This window comes from Lissotriton vulgaris, chromosome 4_1 (assembly GCF_964263255.1).
Source record: "Lissotriton vulgaris chromosome 4_1, aLisVul1.2, whole genome shotgun sequence".
NCBI classification, from domain to species: Eukaryota; Metazoa; Chordata; class Amphibia; order Caudata; family Salamandridae; genus Lissotriton; species Lissotriton vulgaris.
This window is the reverse complement of record NC_141691.1, coordinates 2,108,814,077-2,108,832,735: the sequence shown is the minus strand read 5'-3', so window position 1 is coordinate 2,108,832,735 and position 18,659 is coordinate 2,108,814,077. Positions and strand designations below refer to the sequence as shown.

General features: G+C 45.6%; 1 protein-coding gene across 1 annotated transcript in view; it reads right to left on the bottom strand.

Moving 5' to 3' along the window:
* Positions 1 to 4,039, bottom strand: part of LOC147725138 (uncharacterized) — a 124,768-nt gene extending 120,729 nt beyond the window's left edge. Inside the window, exons 1-2 of the mRNA XM_086918184.1 lie at positions 3,529 to 4,039; positions 2,751 to 3,368 (exon numbers count right to left, since the gene is read on the bottom strand). Coding sequence (XP_086774310.1) covers positions 2,751 to 3,368; positions 3,529 to 4,039 — 1,129 coding nt within the window. The remainder of the gene's footprint in view (positions 1 to 2,750; positions 3,369 to 3,528) is intronic.
* Positions 4,040 to 18,659: the final 14,620 nt, after the last annotated feature.

Below are 18,659 nucleotides of genomic sequence, written 5' to 3'. Positions count from 1 at the left end.
GCCATGGGCATTCAAGATAGAGCATTAGAACTGCTCTCATCCTTTCTTACGAATAGGACTCAGGCTGTCAAACTAGGCCCCTTTCTCTCTACACAACTGTCGCTACCATGTGGAGTACCGCAGGGCTCATCCCTCAGTCCGACACTTTTTAATATCTACCTGTCGGACCTAGCAAGAGTTATCAAAGCCTATGGGATGAGCCTTACATCCTATGCAGATGACACTCAGTTGGTGTTGGCAGTATTTGATGATGGAGAGAAGGTGGCAGATTGTTTTCAAGAAGGTATGTTGGCCATCAGCAACTGGATGGCCAGCAACTGCTTGAAACTTAACTCCGAAAAAACGGAGGTTATTGTATTCGGAAAGCTTTCCCCGGATTGGTCCATCTTATGGTGGCCTTCACCACTGGGTACCTCACCCAGTCTGGTACATAAGGCTAGGAATTTAGGAGTCATTTTTGATGACAATTTGAATTTTCTATCACATACTAACCAAGTAGTCTCAACTGCCTTTTATAAACTCAAATTGATTAAAAAATTGATCCCCTATCTTCCGGAAGCTGCAGGTAAAATGTTGGTCAGTACTTTGGTGATGTCCTCTTTGGACTACTGTGACGGGCTGTTTGCCAATGCACAATGCAGGGTGATCAATAAATTGCAAACGGTCCAAAATGCTGCCGCAAGACTGCGATCCGGGACCCCCAAATTTAAACCCATAACCCATGTCATCAGGAGTTACCATTGACTAACGGTCAAGAACCGGGTTAAATTTAAAGCTTTATGCATAGCATTCAAAGCTGCACACCAACTGGGCCCTCAGTTCTTGAATGATCATCTATCATTTTACTGTCCCAATAGGCACCTCCGCTCAATGACTGCCTTTCAGTTACAGGTCCCCAGAGTAAAGACAGTATCTTGGGGATATTGGCGTTTCGTAGTTACAGCGGCCAGACTTTGGAACGCCCTGCCCCCACAGATCCGTTCATGTCAGACACTATTGCACTTCCGTAAATTGATAAAAACATGGCTGTTTAACCAATAAGCGGTGGCTCTCCTGTCAGATGAAGTGTATTATGGTCATATATCCTTCACTTACCTTTCATCCTGCTCAGTTCATAGCGCCGAGACACCTAAGGGCATTTGTTGCGCTCTATAAGTTTAAAAAAAAAAAAATAACAGAGATACCCCTACTACAGAACTGGAGTTACAGGACAGAAACTACTCCTTCTGTAGTAGGGGATCTCTGTGTATAGTCATAATCTAGTGAATAGAATGGGAAGCCCATCCCCACACCAAAGTGGCGGTGGAGAGAAGAAAATATAACACCAATATTGTGCGAACAGATTTCGCAGCGAATCCTGCCCAACCTGAGCATCTGCCCTGGCATCAGTGTCCAGACAGTGATGCTTAGCAAAGGTATGGACCGACTTCCAAGTGGCCGCTTTTCAGATCTCTGCAAATGGAACATTATGAAGCAAAGCAGTTGTGGCAGCTTTGCCCCTGGTGGATTGAGCCTTAGGTTTACCCCCTAAGGTCTTATTAGCCTGACTGATCCATAATTGATAAACAATTGGTCTGACCTACGAATATCTTTGGTCTTATCCAGATAAAATTTCAACACCTGACTGACTGACTGACTGACTGACTGACTGACATGCTTATAAAGCGCACGAATGCCGCGGCGTCTTGGCGCTATAATATACAGAGAAAAGCAATGGAGCAGGTAAGTCTGGGTGAAAAGCCAGGTTTTCAAGGCCTTCCTAAAGCTCATTTTAGATTTTTGGGCGCGTAATGATGGGGGTAGCGAGTTCCAGATTTTTGCCGCCTGGTGGGAGAATGATTTTCCTCCCCATCGGGCTCTGCTTATTCTGGGCTGACAAACTAGGTCATGATTGGCTGACCTCAGAGTTCGAGAGGGTACATAACGGGCAGTAGTTTGATAAAGTCGTCAGGTCCCTTACCATGTAAAGACCTATGTACCAAACAGAGAGCCTTAAATTGAATATGGGGCCTGACTTGGAGCGAATGAAGCTCCCGAATGGCTTTATATGTGGGGTGACGTTTGGGGAGGTTTAGTAGCGCCCTGGCTGCTGCATTCTGCATTGCCTGTAGCTTGGTCAGTTGTTTTTCTCCTGCTCCCAAATAGAGGGAGTTACAGTAATCAATCAGGGACATTACAAGGGCTCCCATCACTGTCTTTCTTAACGTGATCGGGATGTAGGGTAAGACTTTTCTGAGCACCTTGATATTGTAGAAACATGCCGATGTCACCTGAGTAACCTGGGCCTTACATGACAGATCCTTAGCCAGTAGAAAACCAAGGTTCCTGACCTTGTCTACAGAGAGAGGGCAAGATCTTGCCTCGGGAGGCCACCATAGATCACTCCAGATAGATGGTTTATGACTGAACTCTATAATTTCGGTTTTATCCGTGTTTAATCTTAGAAAGTTGTGGCTCATCCAATTCTTCACCCCCGGCAAGGCAGTTTCTGAAGCGTACAGCCGTGGCTTCGATGGAATGGGAGATTGACACTACAATTTGAGTGTCATCGGCGTACAACACCAGTTGTAGGTCATGAGATCTGATCAAAGCTGCTAAAGGGGTAACATATAGGTTGAATAATGTAGGTGATAGTGCCGAGCCTTGCGGGACCCCACCCGGAAGGGAAAATTCAGCTGATTGTAATCCATTCCAGATCACTTGATGAGCTCGGGCGCCTAGAAAGGAGGCGAGAAGGGCCAGAGCATTACCGGTGAATCCTAGAGTAGTTAGTCTTTCTAACAGGACAGAGTGATTTACAGTGTCGAAGACCGCTGTAAGGTCTAATAATATCAGGGCCGTCCGACCACCCTCATCCATGGTCTTACGTATTTTTTCGGTGGCCATGATCAGAGCGGATTCTGTGGAATGAAGGGGTCTAAAACCATGCTGTGATGGATCTAACAGCTTCTTTTCATCCACATGTCTCATCATTTCCTGATTCATGGCCTTTTCCAAGATCTTAGCAGGTAGAGGCTGGCAGGATAAAGGACGGTAGTGCTTATGTTCAGAAGGATCAAGAGTGTCCTTCTTAAGAATAGGTCTGATACAGGCCATCTTCCAGCTTTTGGGGAATTCACCATGATTAATAATCTTATTTAGCAGGGGACTCAGCACATTTGCGATGCTCTCTGGAATCATATGTAATACGTAGGGGGGGCAAGGATCTAGATGGGAACCCGATTTCATCTGGATGAGTAGATCGCATACTTGCTTCTTCTCTAGTGAAGAGAAACTAGAGAAGCAGGAGGTGGTCAGAGTGGACTGTCCGACATCATTGGTGGATGTATCTGATACCATAGTGCTGAGCTCATCATACTCCATTTGTACTTTAGTTTGAAAAAAAGTAGCAATGCCATTAACAAAGTTCTGATCCGGACTAAAGACTGTGTCCCGGGGGCTTTTTGACTAAATGGGCTACAGTTTTGAATAGTTCCCTGGAGGAATTAGAGGAGTTTTGAATTTTATCTGTAAAATAGATAGATTTACCATGGACAATTGTTTGTTTATACTCCTGTAGAACTTTTGTGTATTCAAGTTTGTTTTTCTGACTGTAGTCTGAGCGCCACATCCGCTCCACTCGTCGACATTTAATTTTAATTGCTTTTACCTCTGCCGTGTACCATTGAGCGGTGGCGGACCGTTTTCTGTTTTTTTTTACTTTCATTGGGGCCAGTTCATTAACCGCCTCATTGATCCAATTAGTGAAGTTAGTAGCCCAGTCCTCGCTATTTCCACATTCAAAGTCCGGAGGGTTTCTGGCCAATGCCTTAGCTAAGGGGTTTGGTTCAAGCTTTTTCCAGGGGCGGGTTTTTTCAGGAGGCATGAAGTTTCTACGCTGATTTCCAAGGTTTTTCAATTTCAAGTTGAAAAAGATAGCATTATGGTCCGACCACGGTACAGAGAGAATAGACGTAATCTTGATGTGGTCACTATTGGTGAAGATCCCGTCAAGGGTATGCCCTGCTAAGTGAATGGGCCTATCAACTAGCTGCTTCATACCAACGCTGAGGAGATTGTCAAGTAAAGTGGCTGAGTCTGAATCATTATCCTCCTCAAGATGATAATTAAAATCACCCAGAATAGTGCAAGTTACTGCGTCAAACGTTGTTTCTAAAAAGGTATGTAGTGCTCTGGTGAAAGGACCTCTCGGGCCGGGGGGGACGATACACGAGCAGTCCTTCAAAAATCAGGCAATTATTCTCTTTGATTTTAAAGGTCATAGCTTCGGCCTCTAGGTCCTGTTGGGGGCATACAAGTAGTTTGAAATGCGATTTATGAATTATCGCAATTCCACCCCCCACAGATTCAGTTCTGTTTATGCATTCCACGGAGTAACCTTCAGGGGTAGCAGTGTTCCAATCTGGACCAGAGGCGTTTGATGCCCAGGTCTCTGTGAGGAACAGAAGATCAGCCTTATGATCATTGATCAGAGCTTCAATCTCATGATTGTGCTTCGGTATGGACCTTACGTTCAGCAATATACATTTCAGAAATCTGTTTCTGTTATTCGTCAATTTTGAGCAGTTGTTCTGATTTGTGACCTGCTGATGGTTTTTTAAAACAGTGTGCTCCTTTATAGCAGGGGGGAGGCCTGCCAAGTTGAGTGAGATGTCCGGAGGGTTAGTGAGTGCTTGAAAACCACAAGAGGGACATCTAGGAGTCATACAAGTATCACCAAAGTTAACTCTTACCGGGTGACCACAGCAGCACTGGTCCAGCCTGCACAGTTCAGATTTGGAGTATCGCAGCCCGTGAAAACGGGCATAGATTCCAGCGTTAGGCGCGGGTCCGGCGCAGAAGGGCGCAGACGGGCTTGCCTTTGGTGCACCTTCGGCGCGCTGCAGGCGCGTCCGCTGCGCTCATCCGCTGCGCTTCCGGTAGAGCATAGCGCTATGTAGGCTCGTGGCCCTGAGAGTGCTAGAGCGCGTACTTGCACGCACTCCCACTACTCCTAAGATGGCGGCGATATTCACGACGACCCGTATCTCCCTCCGCAACAAACGGGACTTCCCGCGGCGGACCAGGGACGGGGTGTCGGGTAGGAACAGTACAGCTAAACTATCAGTTGTGCTAAAGTGCAAATGCAATGTGAAAACAATTTTTAAAATCAATTGTCACACACGCGGTCAAGAGGACGATCCGTAGCAATGTGCAGTTAAAACAAATATTAAATCAATTGTCATACACAGGTTAAAAGGAAGTTTCACGAAAATGTGCAATTTAAAATAATTATTACATCAATTGTTACACACAGACTTAAAAGAGGGGGGCTTTACACACCCTTCTAACATCCAGGGAATGCAGAGACCTTTCCGCTGGAGAGGAAGGATTCTGAAAAAACGTAGGTAACGTTATGGTTTGATTAACATGGAAATCCAAGATAACCTTTGGAAGAAATTTAGCAGCATGAAATACAGTATAAGGTTCTTGACAACATAACGCCTGAATTTCACTCACCCTGTGGGCCGATGTAATGGCCACGAGGAACGCTGCCTTCCAGGACAGGTGCTGCAATGAAGCCTTATGAATAGGTTCAAAAGGCTCCTCCATCAATCTGGAAAGCACCACATTCAATTCCCATGAAGGCGAAGGAAGCCTGACAGGAGGGAACACTTTCTTCAAGCCTTCTAAAAAATCCTTAATCACAGGGACTTGGAAAAAGGAAGTCTGTGAAGGACATTTCCTGTAGGTAGTCAATGCAGCTAGATGAACCTTAATGGAATGGACATTAAGGCCAGACTCCGTCAAATGAAGAAGGTAAGGAAGGATGACATCTTCCTTACATGTCCTCAGGTCATAGCTCTTGGACTTGCACCAGATACAAAAACGCTTTCACTTGTAAGCATAGGAAGTCCGAGTGGAAGGTCGTTTAGCCTCCTTCAGTATGTCCATACAATCTGGTAGATTCAAATGGCCATATTGCACTATTTTAGGAGCCATGCCGCCAAACTCAAAGACGAGAGACTGGGGTGTACCATCTGCCCCCCGAACTTCGTGAGAATGTCCGGCCGGCACGGCAGCCGTATGTGAGGAAGGAGAGACCGGTGAAGCAGGTCCGTGAACCACCACTGCCTGGGCCATTCCGGGGCAATCAGGATCATCCACGCCCTGGACTGGGACAGCTTGATGAGCACTGCCAGAATCAGGGGAATGGGTGGAAAAGCGTACAGAAAGCTGTTCGACCAGTTGATCCATAACGCATTCCCCAGCGTCCCCTGCTGGTAGTACCTGGAGGCGAAGTCTCGGCATTTGCTGTTTTCGGCGGTGGCGAACAGATCTACGTCTGGAGTCCCCCACCTTGCGAAGACTTCTCCTAGTACTTCGTCGTTTATGACCCATTCGGGGTTTTCCTGAATCAGTCTGCTCAGTGCGTCTGCCTGAACATTCTGCACACCTGGTAGATGAGTGGACGTTATCATCATTCCTCTGGCCAGAAGCCAGCGCCAGATCGCCTGCGCCTCCTGTGACAGAGTGCGTGATCTCGAGCCCCCCTGCTTGTAGAGGTGATACATCGTGGTCGTATTGTCCGCCTGTACAAGCAGAGAGTTGGTCCGGAAAGACGGATGAAAGGCATTCAGCCCCAAGTGAACAGCCCTGAGTTCCAGGAAATTGATGAGGTACGTGGACTCCATTGGGGACCACGTCCCCTGAATCGGTAAGTCTCCGGAGTGCGCCCCCCAGCCGTGGAGAGAAGCATCCATCACGATAGTCTGTGTGGGAATGTCCTTGAGAAAGGGAACCCCCTTGAGGAAATTCTCCGCCGAACACCACCACTTCAGAGACTGAAGAGCATGCAGAGACAGTCGTATCTTGTTGTCCCAAGACCCTCTCCTCTGATCCCACTGATCCTCCAAGCACTCCTGCAATGGTCTCATGTGCAGCCGTGCGTGTGGCGTGGGGAAGATACAAGAGGCCATTGACCCCAGTAGAGAAGACACCGTCCTCACTGTTGTAGATGGAGCGGTCACAAGAGCCTGAGCCTTTCCGAAGGAGTGATAACCGTCGCTCCTCCGAAGGAGACACGCTTGCTGACTGCGTATTGATGGAGGCTCCCAAGTACTGTATGCACTGGACCGGCGTCGGGACAGACTTGGACATGTTGACGTGTAACCCCAGCTTGTTCAGGAGAACTCACTTCTTCTGGAAGTGCGCTTGAGCTTCCGAGAAGGAGGAGGCTTTGATCAACCAATCGTCCAGGTACGGGTAGAAAAACACCTTGTTCTTCCTTAGGTGTGCAGCTACCACTGCCATGCACTTCGAGAATGTTCAGGGCGCAGACTTCAGCCCGAATGGCAGTACTGTGTACTGATAATGATTGGCACCGACTTGGAATCGCAGGAACTTCCTGTGTTTGTGTGCAATGGGCACATGGAAGTACGCATCCTGTAAGTCTATAGTACATAGCCAGTCTCCCTGTTGCAGCTGAGGATAAATCTGATGCAACGACAGCATGCGAAACTTCTCTCTGCAAATCCATTTGTTTGCTTGTCGCAAATCCAGAATGGGCCTGAACTCGTTCTTGTCCTTTTTGCGATCCAGAAAGAACCAAGAGTACAGACCTTTTCCTCTTTGAGACAGAGGTACGTCTTCTATCGCCCTCTTCCTTAACAGGATATCGGCCTCTGCCTGGAGCTCGCGCAGTTGAAACTGCGAGCTGACCGGTCGTGGACTTGGGTCAGCGGACTCGATAATTCTCGCTTCGGTGCTTACTCTAATCTGGGGTACCACTCGGCAACTCTGGGCATTAGCATCTCCACAACGGCCCCATCAACTCCGGGGATGCCTGGCTCCACCTTGGGGACTTCCAGCAGGGACCATCCCACAGGGAAAGCCAGGACGGGTTCCCCAGAGATATACAGCACCAGGAAACCTAAGGACGGGTAGCAGTGCGCTTTACAAGCTCAAATACATACATACATACATACATACATACATACAGGAGGAATTGCTGGAGGCGGGCTGGTGAACCGAAGACTGTATCCATTGCAAACAATATTCAGCACCCACTTGTCCTGAGTAATTTTTTTCCACTCTGCCAGAAACCACTCAGGGTCTTTGTTCGCTGCAGCGGACTGCTGGCCGCCTCTACCCTTCTGGTGCTTCTGGAAGGGCCTCCGGAACTGCTGCTACTGTTGTTGCTGTTGTCCCGAAGCCTGCCCTCGCCCTCTGCCTTGTGCCCCAAACCGTCTCTGGAACGGGCGGTAGGTCTTCTTTTCTTTGGGCTTCTCCAACCCAACAGCCGTCAGGGTCTCGGCCTCCGCTTTCATGCGGGCCATTTCATCGTCCGCATGCTTGCCAAACAGGGTTTCCCCCGAGAAGGGCAGATTGAAAACCCGCTGTTGAGCCTCTGGCTTGAGCGATGTAAGTCTAAGCCAAGCATGTCGTCGTTGGTTGACCGCATGACAGTACCCATGGGCCGCCAAAAGAGACGCATCAGCAGCCGTGCTGATGAGCTGGTTCGACACCAGCATCCCCTCCTTCAGGATCTCCTGAAAATTCTCCTTCTTCTCTCGGAGAAGGAACTCCGTGATATGCTGGAGGGACTCCCATAGGGCACGATCGCAGAGGCGCAGCACTAGCCGCCTTCATAGCAGTGGATGCCGTCCCACAGGCCTTTCTGCCTGCCGAGTCGATCCATCGGCTCTCCTTATCAGGAGGTACAGTAGAAGAAGGGGAGGTGGCATGTTGTTTCCTAGCCGCCGTCACTATGACAGAGTCCGGAGTCTGGTCCATCCGAAGAAACGCCGGGTCAGAATCCGGGGCCCTGTACTTCTTAAGGAGCCGGGAGGGAGCGGCCTTCGTCACCGCAGGAGTGAGGAACAGCTCCGCCGTGGGCTCTACCAATCCTGGCACTAGAGGTAGTAAAGGGTGAGACAGGTGCTTCTTGTGAAGTGTCTCGAAAATCACGGACGTCGTGGGTGTTGGCACTGTCATCGTGATACCCAACTTTGCTGCACCCCGGCTGGTCTCACAGGAGGGGGCGACTTTGGCATGAATGGGGCCCTCGGCAGAGGGGTCCCCTTAGGAGGCGTCGGATATCTGGGCAGTGAAGCCGTCCTCAGAGGGACCGGAGGAGGCCTGTCAGCTGGTAGCTGAGGTTGAGGTTGAGGCTGAGGCTGAGGTTGAGGTTGAGGTTGAGGTGGAAGTGGTGGATGTGGAGGCGGGGTGGGAGCCCTCGGAGGAAGTCCCCTCGGCAAGGGGGTTGGGGGCATAACCGACTTTGGCTTAGACGGTGTATATACTTCAGAGTACACCGAGCCCGGTGATCCGCCTTCCTTTCCAGGCTGGGACGTTGGAGAATCCCCCATCGGCACCTGGCACCTGCTAGACTGACTCCTGGCGCAAGAACTCCTTCTGCGCCTCTTTGGCATCGAAGAACGGCGACCCGACGGCAAGCATCGGCCCCTCGGCGGCGAGCGCCTCCTAGACGGCGAAAGACTCTCTCTCGACGGCGAACGCCTTTGCATCAACAGCAACCTCCTTTTCCTCGACGGTGATCTGCGCCTCGACAGTGACCTTAGCCTCGACTGCGACCTTCGCCTCGACGTCAAGGATCCCCTCGACGACGACCTTCTCCTCTTCGCCGACGGCGAACGGCGGTGTCGCCTCCACGGCGAGCGCCGACGCCGGGCCACCTCTCGCCGCTTCGACCCAGAGCCCTGGGGAGACGGGGAACAGACTGTAGTCATCCCTCTCGACGCTGTAGTCGGTGCAATCGACGCTGACGGAAAATGGGGAGGTTTGCTGGTCTTCCTGCTCCTAGAGGCCTCAGCATGGGCAGAGGAAGCCCTTGAAGACCCATCTTGTGCCTTCAGTCTTCTGTCCTCCAGGCCCTGAAGCCTGCTCTTCATCCTATCTCTCAGGGTCCTGCTAGAGAAGCCCTAGCAAATGTCACACTCCTCTGGGACATGAGATGAGGGAAGGCAGATGATGCACACCTCTTGTGGGTCCGACTTGGCCTTCTTCCTCGAGCACTCTGTGCATTTGTCAAATAATGCAGGCATATTGACAATTAAAGAGTGCACCAAAACCCACACAAGGAAGAAACACCAAAGTACTTCAAGAAAAACGCTCAAATAACTTGAAAAAGTGAAAAAAATCACCAATAAACCCTTGAAAAGGGAGAGCTCATTGCTTCAGGGTCCTGCTTGCAGGAGCCAGAAAAAAGAACTGAAAGTAAAAGGGACCTGCTGTGCATTCTGGGATACTGAGAGAGTTCTGAAAAGTTCTTTTAAAGGCACAGTATCCTGTTCTGAGCCACATAATGGCAGCCTATAGGGCTTGTCTGTCCACTCCTTTCTCTCTATCATTCCTGAGGGATTTTCTGGTAAAGGCATGTTTTTCTGTCTGGAAAAACCTGGACAGGCTGTGCTGTTTGTGGTTTGTTTGGTGGAATTTCTAGTTGAAGTACTGGACAGTGTAGCCTGTGGCTATAGGCTGCATTATCTGTCTTTAAATTCTCTCTTAAGTGTCTGTGCAGTTCTGCAATTTTTGACAATTTAAGAGATTATTTTTGATTGCTCCGGGGTCCACGCACATGGGCGGGACTATTCACTAGATTATGACTATAACAGAGATCCCCTACTACAGAATAAAAAAAAACAGATTCAATGGGCAAACTATCATTTATTTATATCATCAGCTGGAGCCTGATCTTCTGGCTCAGAATAGTAATCCCACATCATGAACACCAGAAGTGAAAATCTTGGCAATACTCCATTTTGTGGCCACAGTATCATTCCAAGAGATGTTGGAGAATCTGGTACAATGTCACAACCAACTTCAAGTGGTATATTATGAGAAGTTCTTTCTACAATGATGAGACACATAAACAGCTTCATTCACTTAACACAAATGAGAATATAGCCAATGGAAAGGGAGATTAGTATATTTTAGGTCAAATACCACATGTAGTTAGAGCAATTTAGGCAGCAAACATTTGCATGGTGTCAACAGAAAAGAAGTCTACTGCAATCTTAAGAACTTCAGATCAATAACTGCGCAAGTTGTCTTTGTACCAGATATGGACACCCAAAGTGTGCATGTGTCTTTCACTGGATCAATCCATGTTCCCTTTGTACTTTGGAAAAGTAGCATATAACTGCAAATGTCACACCTTGAAATGTCCAAATGAAAATGACATGGTGAAGGATCCTAAAACAGGTAAAAACAAAAAGGTTAATTAAAATTCAATACAAAAGACACCTTACAAATTAATAATTTTTGAGGAAACATTTTCTAAGAGCAATCAAAGACAAATAATGCAAATGAGCACAGTAGTCAATGTGTCAAAACTTTGATCAACAAACATCTTTGACCTGGATTTCACTTAACATTGCCTTTCTAAAAAATGGTCCAGCACAGACTTTAATCCTCTTTACATTAAAAGTTAGTTTAATTTTTGATGTAATAAAATGTAAATATAAACTTACACTCTTGTGAAGAAGTTGCCAATGACATCTCGACATTAGTCAATTCCTTCCTCTTCACCACTAGCTTCTTCATTTGGCATTTCAACATCCTGACCCGGTGGCTTTTCAGGTCTTCTTCATCTGCAATTAATGGGATGTTACTTCGCAGACCTATCAATGTTCCCTCTAATTTTTTCCTCTGTGGCGGCAGAGTAGGGGTCTCTGTGTGCTTCAGCCAAGGCTATGTGCGCCAAGAAACTGACCGCGCTTGTAAACCAGGGCTTTAAGTGGGATGAAAAAACTAGGGGGTCTTTCCAAGAGGCGTCACCAATGCAATTAAGGGCATAACTTAAAAGCAATTCAGCTCAAAATCTGTGCCTAGCATAGTGTGCCGCCCGACTGATCTTTTGCTTCTTCTGTCATTGCATCCAAATATATAATGCAAGTAACATTACACCTTCAAGAAGCCAGGACTATTGGCTTTGTCAATGGTTGTTTGTTAAATAAAGTTGTATGTAATAATGAAAAAATGCTTCAACTCTGTGGTAGAGGTTGTGGCTTAAGGCTCAAGCTGCCGATTTAGGACATGGGTTTTGATCATTGGGTCAGATTAAGATCCTGTGATTCTCAGCAAATCAATTAATCTCCCTATGCATACAAATAAATAAATAAATCTTGTAAATTGCTCCACTATTGTTGGGTTAAGATCGCACTGTATAAAACTTGCTGTATATCTTTTCTAAGGTGGGGCTGATGGCTTGCCTTTTGAATGAATTTATGTTAAACGCAGCACATGACGGACTCTGTGATCCGGGGAGAAACTACACCTGAACGCTGTCGGGGGTGGGCTTACACTCCCAGCCAGGGCTGGCCCTAGCACTGGTCGCACACTGTGTAACACTTTTCTTTGACGACCCTCTCCCATTTCCTCCTTCTCCATGAATTCCCTCACTACCACTCACCGACAATGCACCTCATCTCTCTATAGCACCTTTCTGATAAACAGTTAAGTATTTTAATAGCGCTGCTCATAGTTTACTCACACTCAGTTCTGTGATCTGCATGGTACACACTCTTTGTAGCAGGCCCAATTACCCTCTGTGCTATGTGGGTGGCAGGAGTGCCCATTTGAGTGCACGGTGAGCGATGCAACAGTGTGAGAGAAGGGTAAGTGGAGTGACTGCAGGGTGAATGAGGTGACCATATGAATTTAGGGGCGGATGTAAGTACAGAGTGGGATGTTTGAATGCGTGGTTAGTGATGATCTTGTGTGAGTGTGATTGCAGATTGAGCAGTAAGGGGGACAGATCAGTGAAGTATCACATGAGTGCAGGGTGAGTTGTGTGCTTGTGTGATACAAGTGTATTGTGAGTGCAGAGTGATAACTGTGAGTGCAGGGTGAGCGGATGAATGATGTGAGTGCATGGTGATCAGTGTGAGAGCATTGTGATCATTGTGAGTGTAGGGTGAGTGTGAAAGTGAAGAGCGAGAATGAGGAGTGAGTTGCCTGAACACAGGTTGCATTCCCAGACACTTGAAGTAACTCCGCTTGTTATTGACACCAACATAGGGTTTCAGATAGAAGTTAAACTATTGCTATTATGGCATTAATCAGGGTTCGAGGGTGGAGGAAATAAATAATGTGCTGATCCTGAGGGTTGCCAGCTCATTGTTTTGATGTCCCAGACGGTACAATAATAAGCAGTTACCTAAAGTCGTATTTTCAGCACTTATCTGTGCATACTTTGAACAGCAATTATAAGTAGAAAGCACTTTTGATTGTGTCCTACGGCTGCCTGAATGATCTATGATTGATAATTAAAGGAAATAAAGAGAAAAAAGTCACATTACAAAAAAATACCTACTTTTTTCTTTTTAACCCTAATTAGTGTCTAGTCTTTGCAGGCTCTTTAAACAACACATGGCTGGCATTTTTCTTTTAGCAACCATACTTTATATTCGTTTTCATTAAATGCATTCTCACGCTATGGTTGTAAATATAACAAATAGGGAGAGTGGAGGACCAGTGGGTACTGGAGTCAGAATGTAAAAAAATTAAGCCTTTATAACCAGTTTAAACAGGTATGTAAATATATAAATGGTCTTTAAAGACCTGTGAAAAACGTGTGAGTGCCGAAGTAAAGACCCCAGACACTGACCAATTTGAGCCTTAGCATCCCGGGCTGAGAAACACGTTGGAGGGGAGAGGGTATGGGGGTAGGTGTTTGAGGGTGGGGGGTTGGGTGTGGGAGGCGATGAAGCGATATAGCCCTATGGGCGTTGCAGCAAGTTTAAAAGCACAATGTGTGCTTTCAGGATCCAGGATCATCTAAAATCACATGTGTTTTTAAACTTGCTGCATTTCTTTTCTTTATCTAACACAGCTGCAGGGCTAATTGTGGGTCATTTGAAAGTATTTGTTAATCAAAGCGCCCATCAAGGGCTGCATTTAACATAAATACTATCAAAAGGCAATCAATCAGCCCCACAGCCTCGCTCTATTTAGAAAAGAAAAGCAACAAGTTTAAAAGCACCAATGTGTGATTTCAGATGATTCTGAAAGCACACCTCGTGTTTTTAGACTTGCAAAAGAAATACTTTCAAAAGGCCCACAATCAGCCCCGGAACTGGGCTCTAATTGGAAAATAAAGGCATCACGTGCAACTCTGCCAGTCTTATCCAGACGTTGAAATCTGGCCTTCAGGATCTCAAAAGCCCGCTCCACTGTCTTCGGTGTTCTTCATTGGGCCTCATTGAAGCGGACTTCCCCTATTGTTGTTAGATTCCTCAGCGGTGCTAACAACCATTGTCAGTTTGGATAAGCTGAGTCTCCTCTATGGGGAATAAATAATGAGCCAAAATATGTAACACAATTTTAGATCATTACACGTTACATTAACCAAGCAATTTAATGACTAATAGCACTTACCAAAAATCCAGGCCCTCTCAGGTCCAACTTGTGACCGTCACTATCTACGGTCTGATGTATTCTGCTGTTCTGTGGTACAAAGGAATCATGGGTTGATCCAGGAAAATGCGCACACAAGCTTGTGATCTATAAATCGGGTAAGCAGACAACTTGCACATTGATTGAATGGAAGCTCTTTAGATTGCAGTACGCTTGCTTTCTGGCATGTGGTGGCACTAAGCCAATGTGTTAGCCATCAATTGCTCCAGCCACATGTGGTAGGCGGCCCATGGCATAAATCTATCTACCTTCACATTAGCAAATTCCTGGTTTGTAGGAAACTGAATTAGGCTGTAAATGTGTCTCGTCATTGAACAAATAACTTTTTGTAGCACACCACTGAAAGTTAACTGTGACATTCATCAAGACACTGCCACATAGGAATTTTCCTGTGGCCAAAAAATTATGTACTGCCATTATTTTGACTATTGGTATTTTTGATGTGGGATTACTATAGTGAGGCAGAAGATCTGGCTGCAGCTGATGACGTAAATCAAGAATTGTTAGCCTATTCATTCTGAATTTTTTGACAATATCCCATTCTTCAATGGTGGCAAGGTTTGTAAATGGTCTGAACACTTGAGTCTGTTGTCTCCTCACTCTCCCAGGGGTCACATGTTTACATTTAGAATGTTAAAAAAAATTTTGAATGTTTGCAAACATAGTTTAAAATTAAGCCACATATTTCATCTAGTTTTCAATACATATGCATTTTTAATACATAATTATTAGTGCTGGGCGGTGAACTCTGCCCCGTTCCTGGATTTTTCGGAGTTCCAAGGAGCTCGAGTAGTGCAGAAAACTCTGCTCGCTAATGGTAAGTTGGTAAATAATAACATCAGATTTCTGATCACTCCCAAAGGCAACCTCTGAACCCCTTAGGAATCCCAGTGACGCTCCGAGCTCCCTTGACTGTATACTGCCATACCACAAAAAGAGTATCTTATTGCTTATGCGGTAACAGTTGCAGAAAGAAACTACTACAACCATAATGCCTCGGTTCAGGCTAAATCGTGCTCTAATCGGCTTGACAGTTTATTCCGTAAATTTTGGACTTGCATATACAAAAAAGACTTCCTTAAAACAATGGGTCAAGGAATATGTCAATTTTAACACTTTTTCGGCAGTTGGTTCCTGTAAACGAACCCTCAATATGGAGTGCGTTCCCTTTAAATTTAAACCGGTCACATGACCAGAAACAGATCCGTGCGGAAAGGATAGATCGGAGACACCGTGGTGAGCGCAACAACAATCAGCCTGTAAAGTAAGCGTAACATTTTAAACTACACCGATTATATAAACAGGGTAGAGCGGGCTAACCCGGCATCTATAGTTACAAAAGATCCGACGGAAACATCCTTCTCTTACGCACGTCTATTTGTTACAGGGCATCCTGGACCTGTGGCAGCCCGAGTAAATCAAACGCTTCTAGAGATACACGCCTGGCGCCTCCCGGTGAAGCAATTCTGAACTCCACACCGGGTAGGTGACCGCATTTAGTGAAGTGGGCTTTCTTCACACACGTTTACAATGGAGTTACCAACCATGATGTATTTCCCCTTTTTTACAGACACTCCAAGCAGTTTCTTGAGCTTGTGAGGTGAGTTTGAATGCATTGCCATTAGATTTCGGCTGGTTGTTCGAAATAGTATAGGAAATAGGTTGCCATTGGTGTTTTGTACCTTTTGTGTTACAGTGTCCACACATCATACTACTTACACCTACCATGAAAGATATCTGACATAGGAGGTTCAGGTCGGTTGGCTTAAGCCGGTTGATGGCTGCTCTAGTTAGTGAATCACAATGTGATAGATGATGGAGCCTAACATAGTATTGTTTGTTTTTGTTTTGTAGAAATTGTAGTGATCCTGAGGAGAACCCCGTAAATCAGGGAGTTCGAAACGCGTCGATCTTATAGGGTCAAATGTCAACAATATGAATAGACTATAAAGATTGGATTCAAACCGATTATATTTTTCTTGATCCTTTAGTAATTTTTTGTAAATCTAGGATTCATTTGATTCTGCCAACTGTTTGTATTTCAAATAATTTGTGTTGACACTGACCTATACCTTAGAGGTATAGCCTAATTGGCTCATTTTTGTTGTTGTTTTCTTGTTTAAGTGTGAGAATGTGAATAGAGCGACTGTAGTGTGAAAGGTTTAGTATGGGTGTGTAGTTAATGAAATAATGAATTGTCCTTTACTTGTGTTTTGTAACATTTGTATATATATATTTGTATATTTTGTATATTTATATTCGCACATGCACATAAATGTTTTTGAAAAAATGAAAAAGTTTTCTGAGTAAACAAAAAATGGTTATAATAAATTAGTAACAAAAGTTATATAAGACTGCCATGTTTTATTCATAGCAGTCTGTTGTGAGATAACCAAGAAACGTTATCCAGTACTGGCAATAGTGTTGTTTTGTGAGCATCTTACCCAGAGGCAGAGGAGGTTGGGGGATCCCTAGTTTTCGGTCATATTATTGGGCTGCACTGTTGCAATATATGGGTATTTTTCTCCTACCAGATGTTGACAGGGAAGAGGCATTTACCCCTTCAATATATGAGATGGTATTGGGTAGGGAGGCCCGACATTGTCTGGTACGTATAATCGAACCAAGTTATTTTAAAAAAAAACAAATTCAAAATCATTACGACGGCCTTCAATGTTTGGCGTAAGATAAAAAAGGGAATTGGTTTAGAACTGAATATGAGTTATTATACTCCTTTAAGTAACTGCTCTCTACTACTAGACATTTTCAGAGAACAAGTAATGGCCAGATGGAATCAGGGAGGTATAGGTCATCTGGGGGATCTAATTCAAAGGGGGCAGTTAGTCCCATTTTCTTTTCTTCAACGAAAATACAATATAGCATGAACAGACTTTTTCAAATATTGTGGTCTCCTATAGCAAATTGGATATGAAATTATGTATTAATGATGTAGCGTGTAAAACAATTTTTGCAATTAGAGATCAAGGATTGACTAATGTTTTGTTATGGGTTTTTTGAGATGTTCCTTAAAGGTCTGTTTCTTTTGGCATCTTCTCCTGTATTGTTTTTGTGCCACCTCGGTTTTTCTTTTCTGACTGTTTGCTGACAAAATTAAAAAATATTAAAAAAAAATAAAATAAAGGTATCTACTTCTTCACAGCCACCTCACCCCCTGCCCCTTCCCACCTGGCTGCACTGAGTGAAGACTCTATTTCCCTCGTACACAGCATCTCTGTAGGCGAGACTGCGTTTCTGAATGCCATCCAGGGCCTTAGTTGCCATTTGCAAAAAATTGGTAGCATACCTCGAAGGCATTCATAGTGTTATGTCTGGCCTCCAGAGATCATTTACAGAACTCACTAACTGCAGCCTTTCAAACAACACAACCTTGTGTCACAACTTAGGTCCCTTCCTCCTCCCAATTTCAAAATCCCTCCACCACCAGCACACTCACTGCTTTTCAGTCACCCACTTCAACACAGACAAGCAGCACACACACAGACACAAAAATATGCAAAGAAACATGAGCAAACACGCTAACAACATACAGACACTATTGACACACTAACAAGCACAACACCCTCCACCCTCCACCACCCACCAAAACCACCACCCCACCCACCATCCCCACCACCACCCCAGCACAACCAAAACCACCAGCACACCCACACACGCCACAATCACCAGCAAACCCACAAGCACCAACAAACCCACAAGCACCAACAAACCCACAAGCACAACAACCTGCAGCACACCCACCACAACCATACCAACCCCCGAACAGCACACTCATCTAAGCCTACACAACTGAATGCACATAATCACCTGAACATCAAACAACTGCTGAAAATCATGCACCCAAACGTTTTAAAATTACACCAGATGCAACTGCACGACAGACACCCATTGCAGCTCCTCTCTACCTCACTAGCTCAATCCTTTCCCTCCCATCCTGCACTTTCTTCTCGTTCCAGTTATTTATTTGCTCTGACTGTGACCCCTTCCAAATTCATATCTGAATTTAAATCTGGACGTAGTTTTATTTTAAAAGCAGCCTGCCATGGAGGGCTGGCTTTTAAAATGACAGCAGGCAACACAGCACACTGATACACTTCAGGAAGGAGCAGAATACTTATCAGGGTATCCGTTGATGGGCACGGTGATGCCTTGGAAATATCTCTAATCTGCCAGCACACCGAGCTGGAACAAGAATATTGAGCTCTCAGTGGAGATTATTT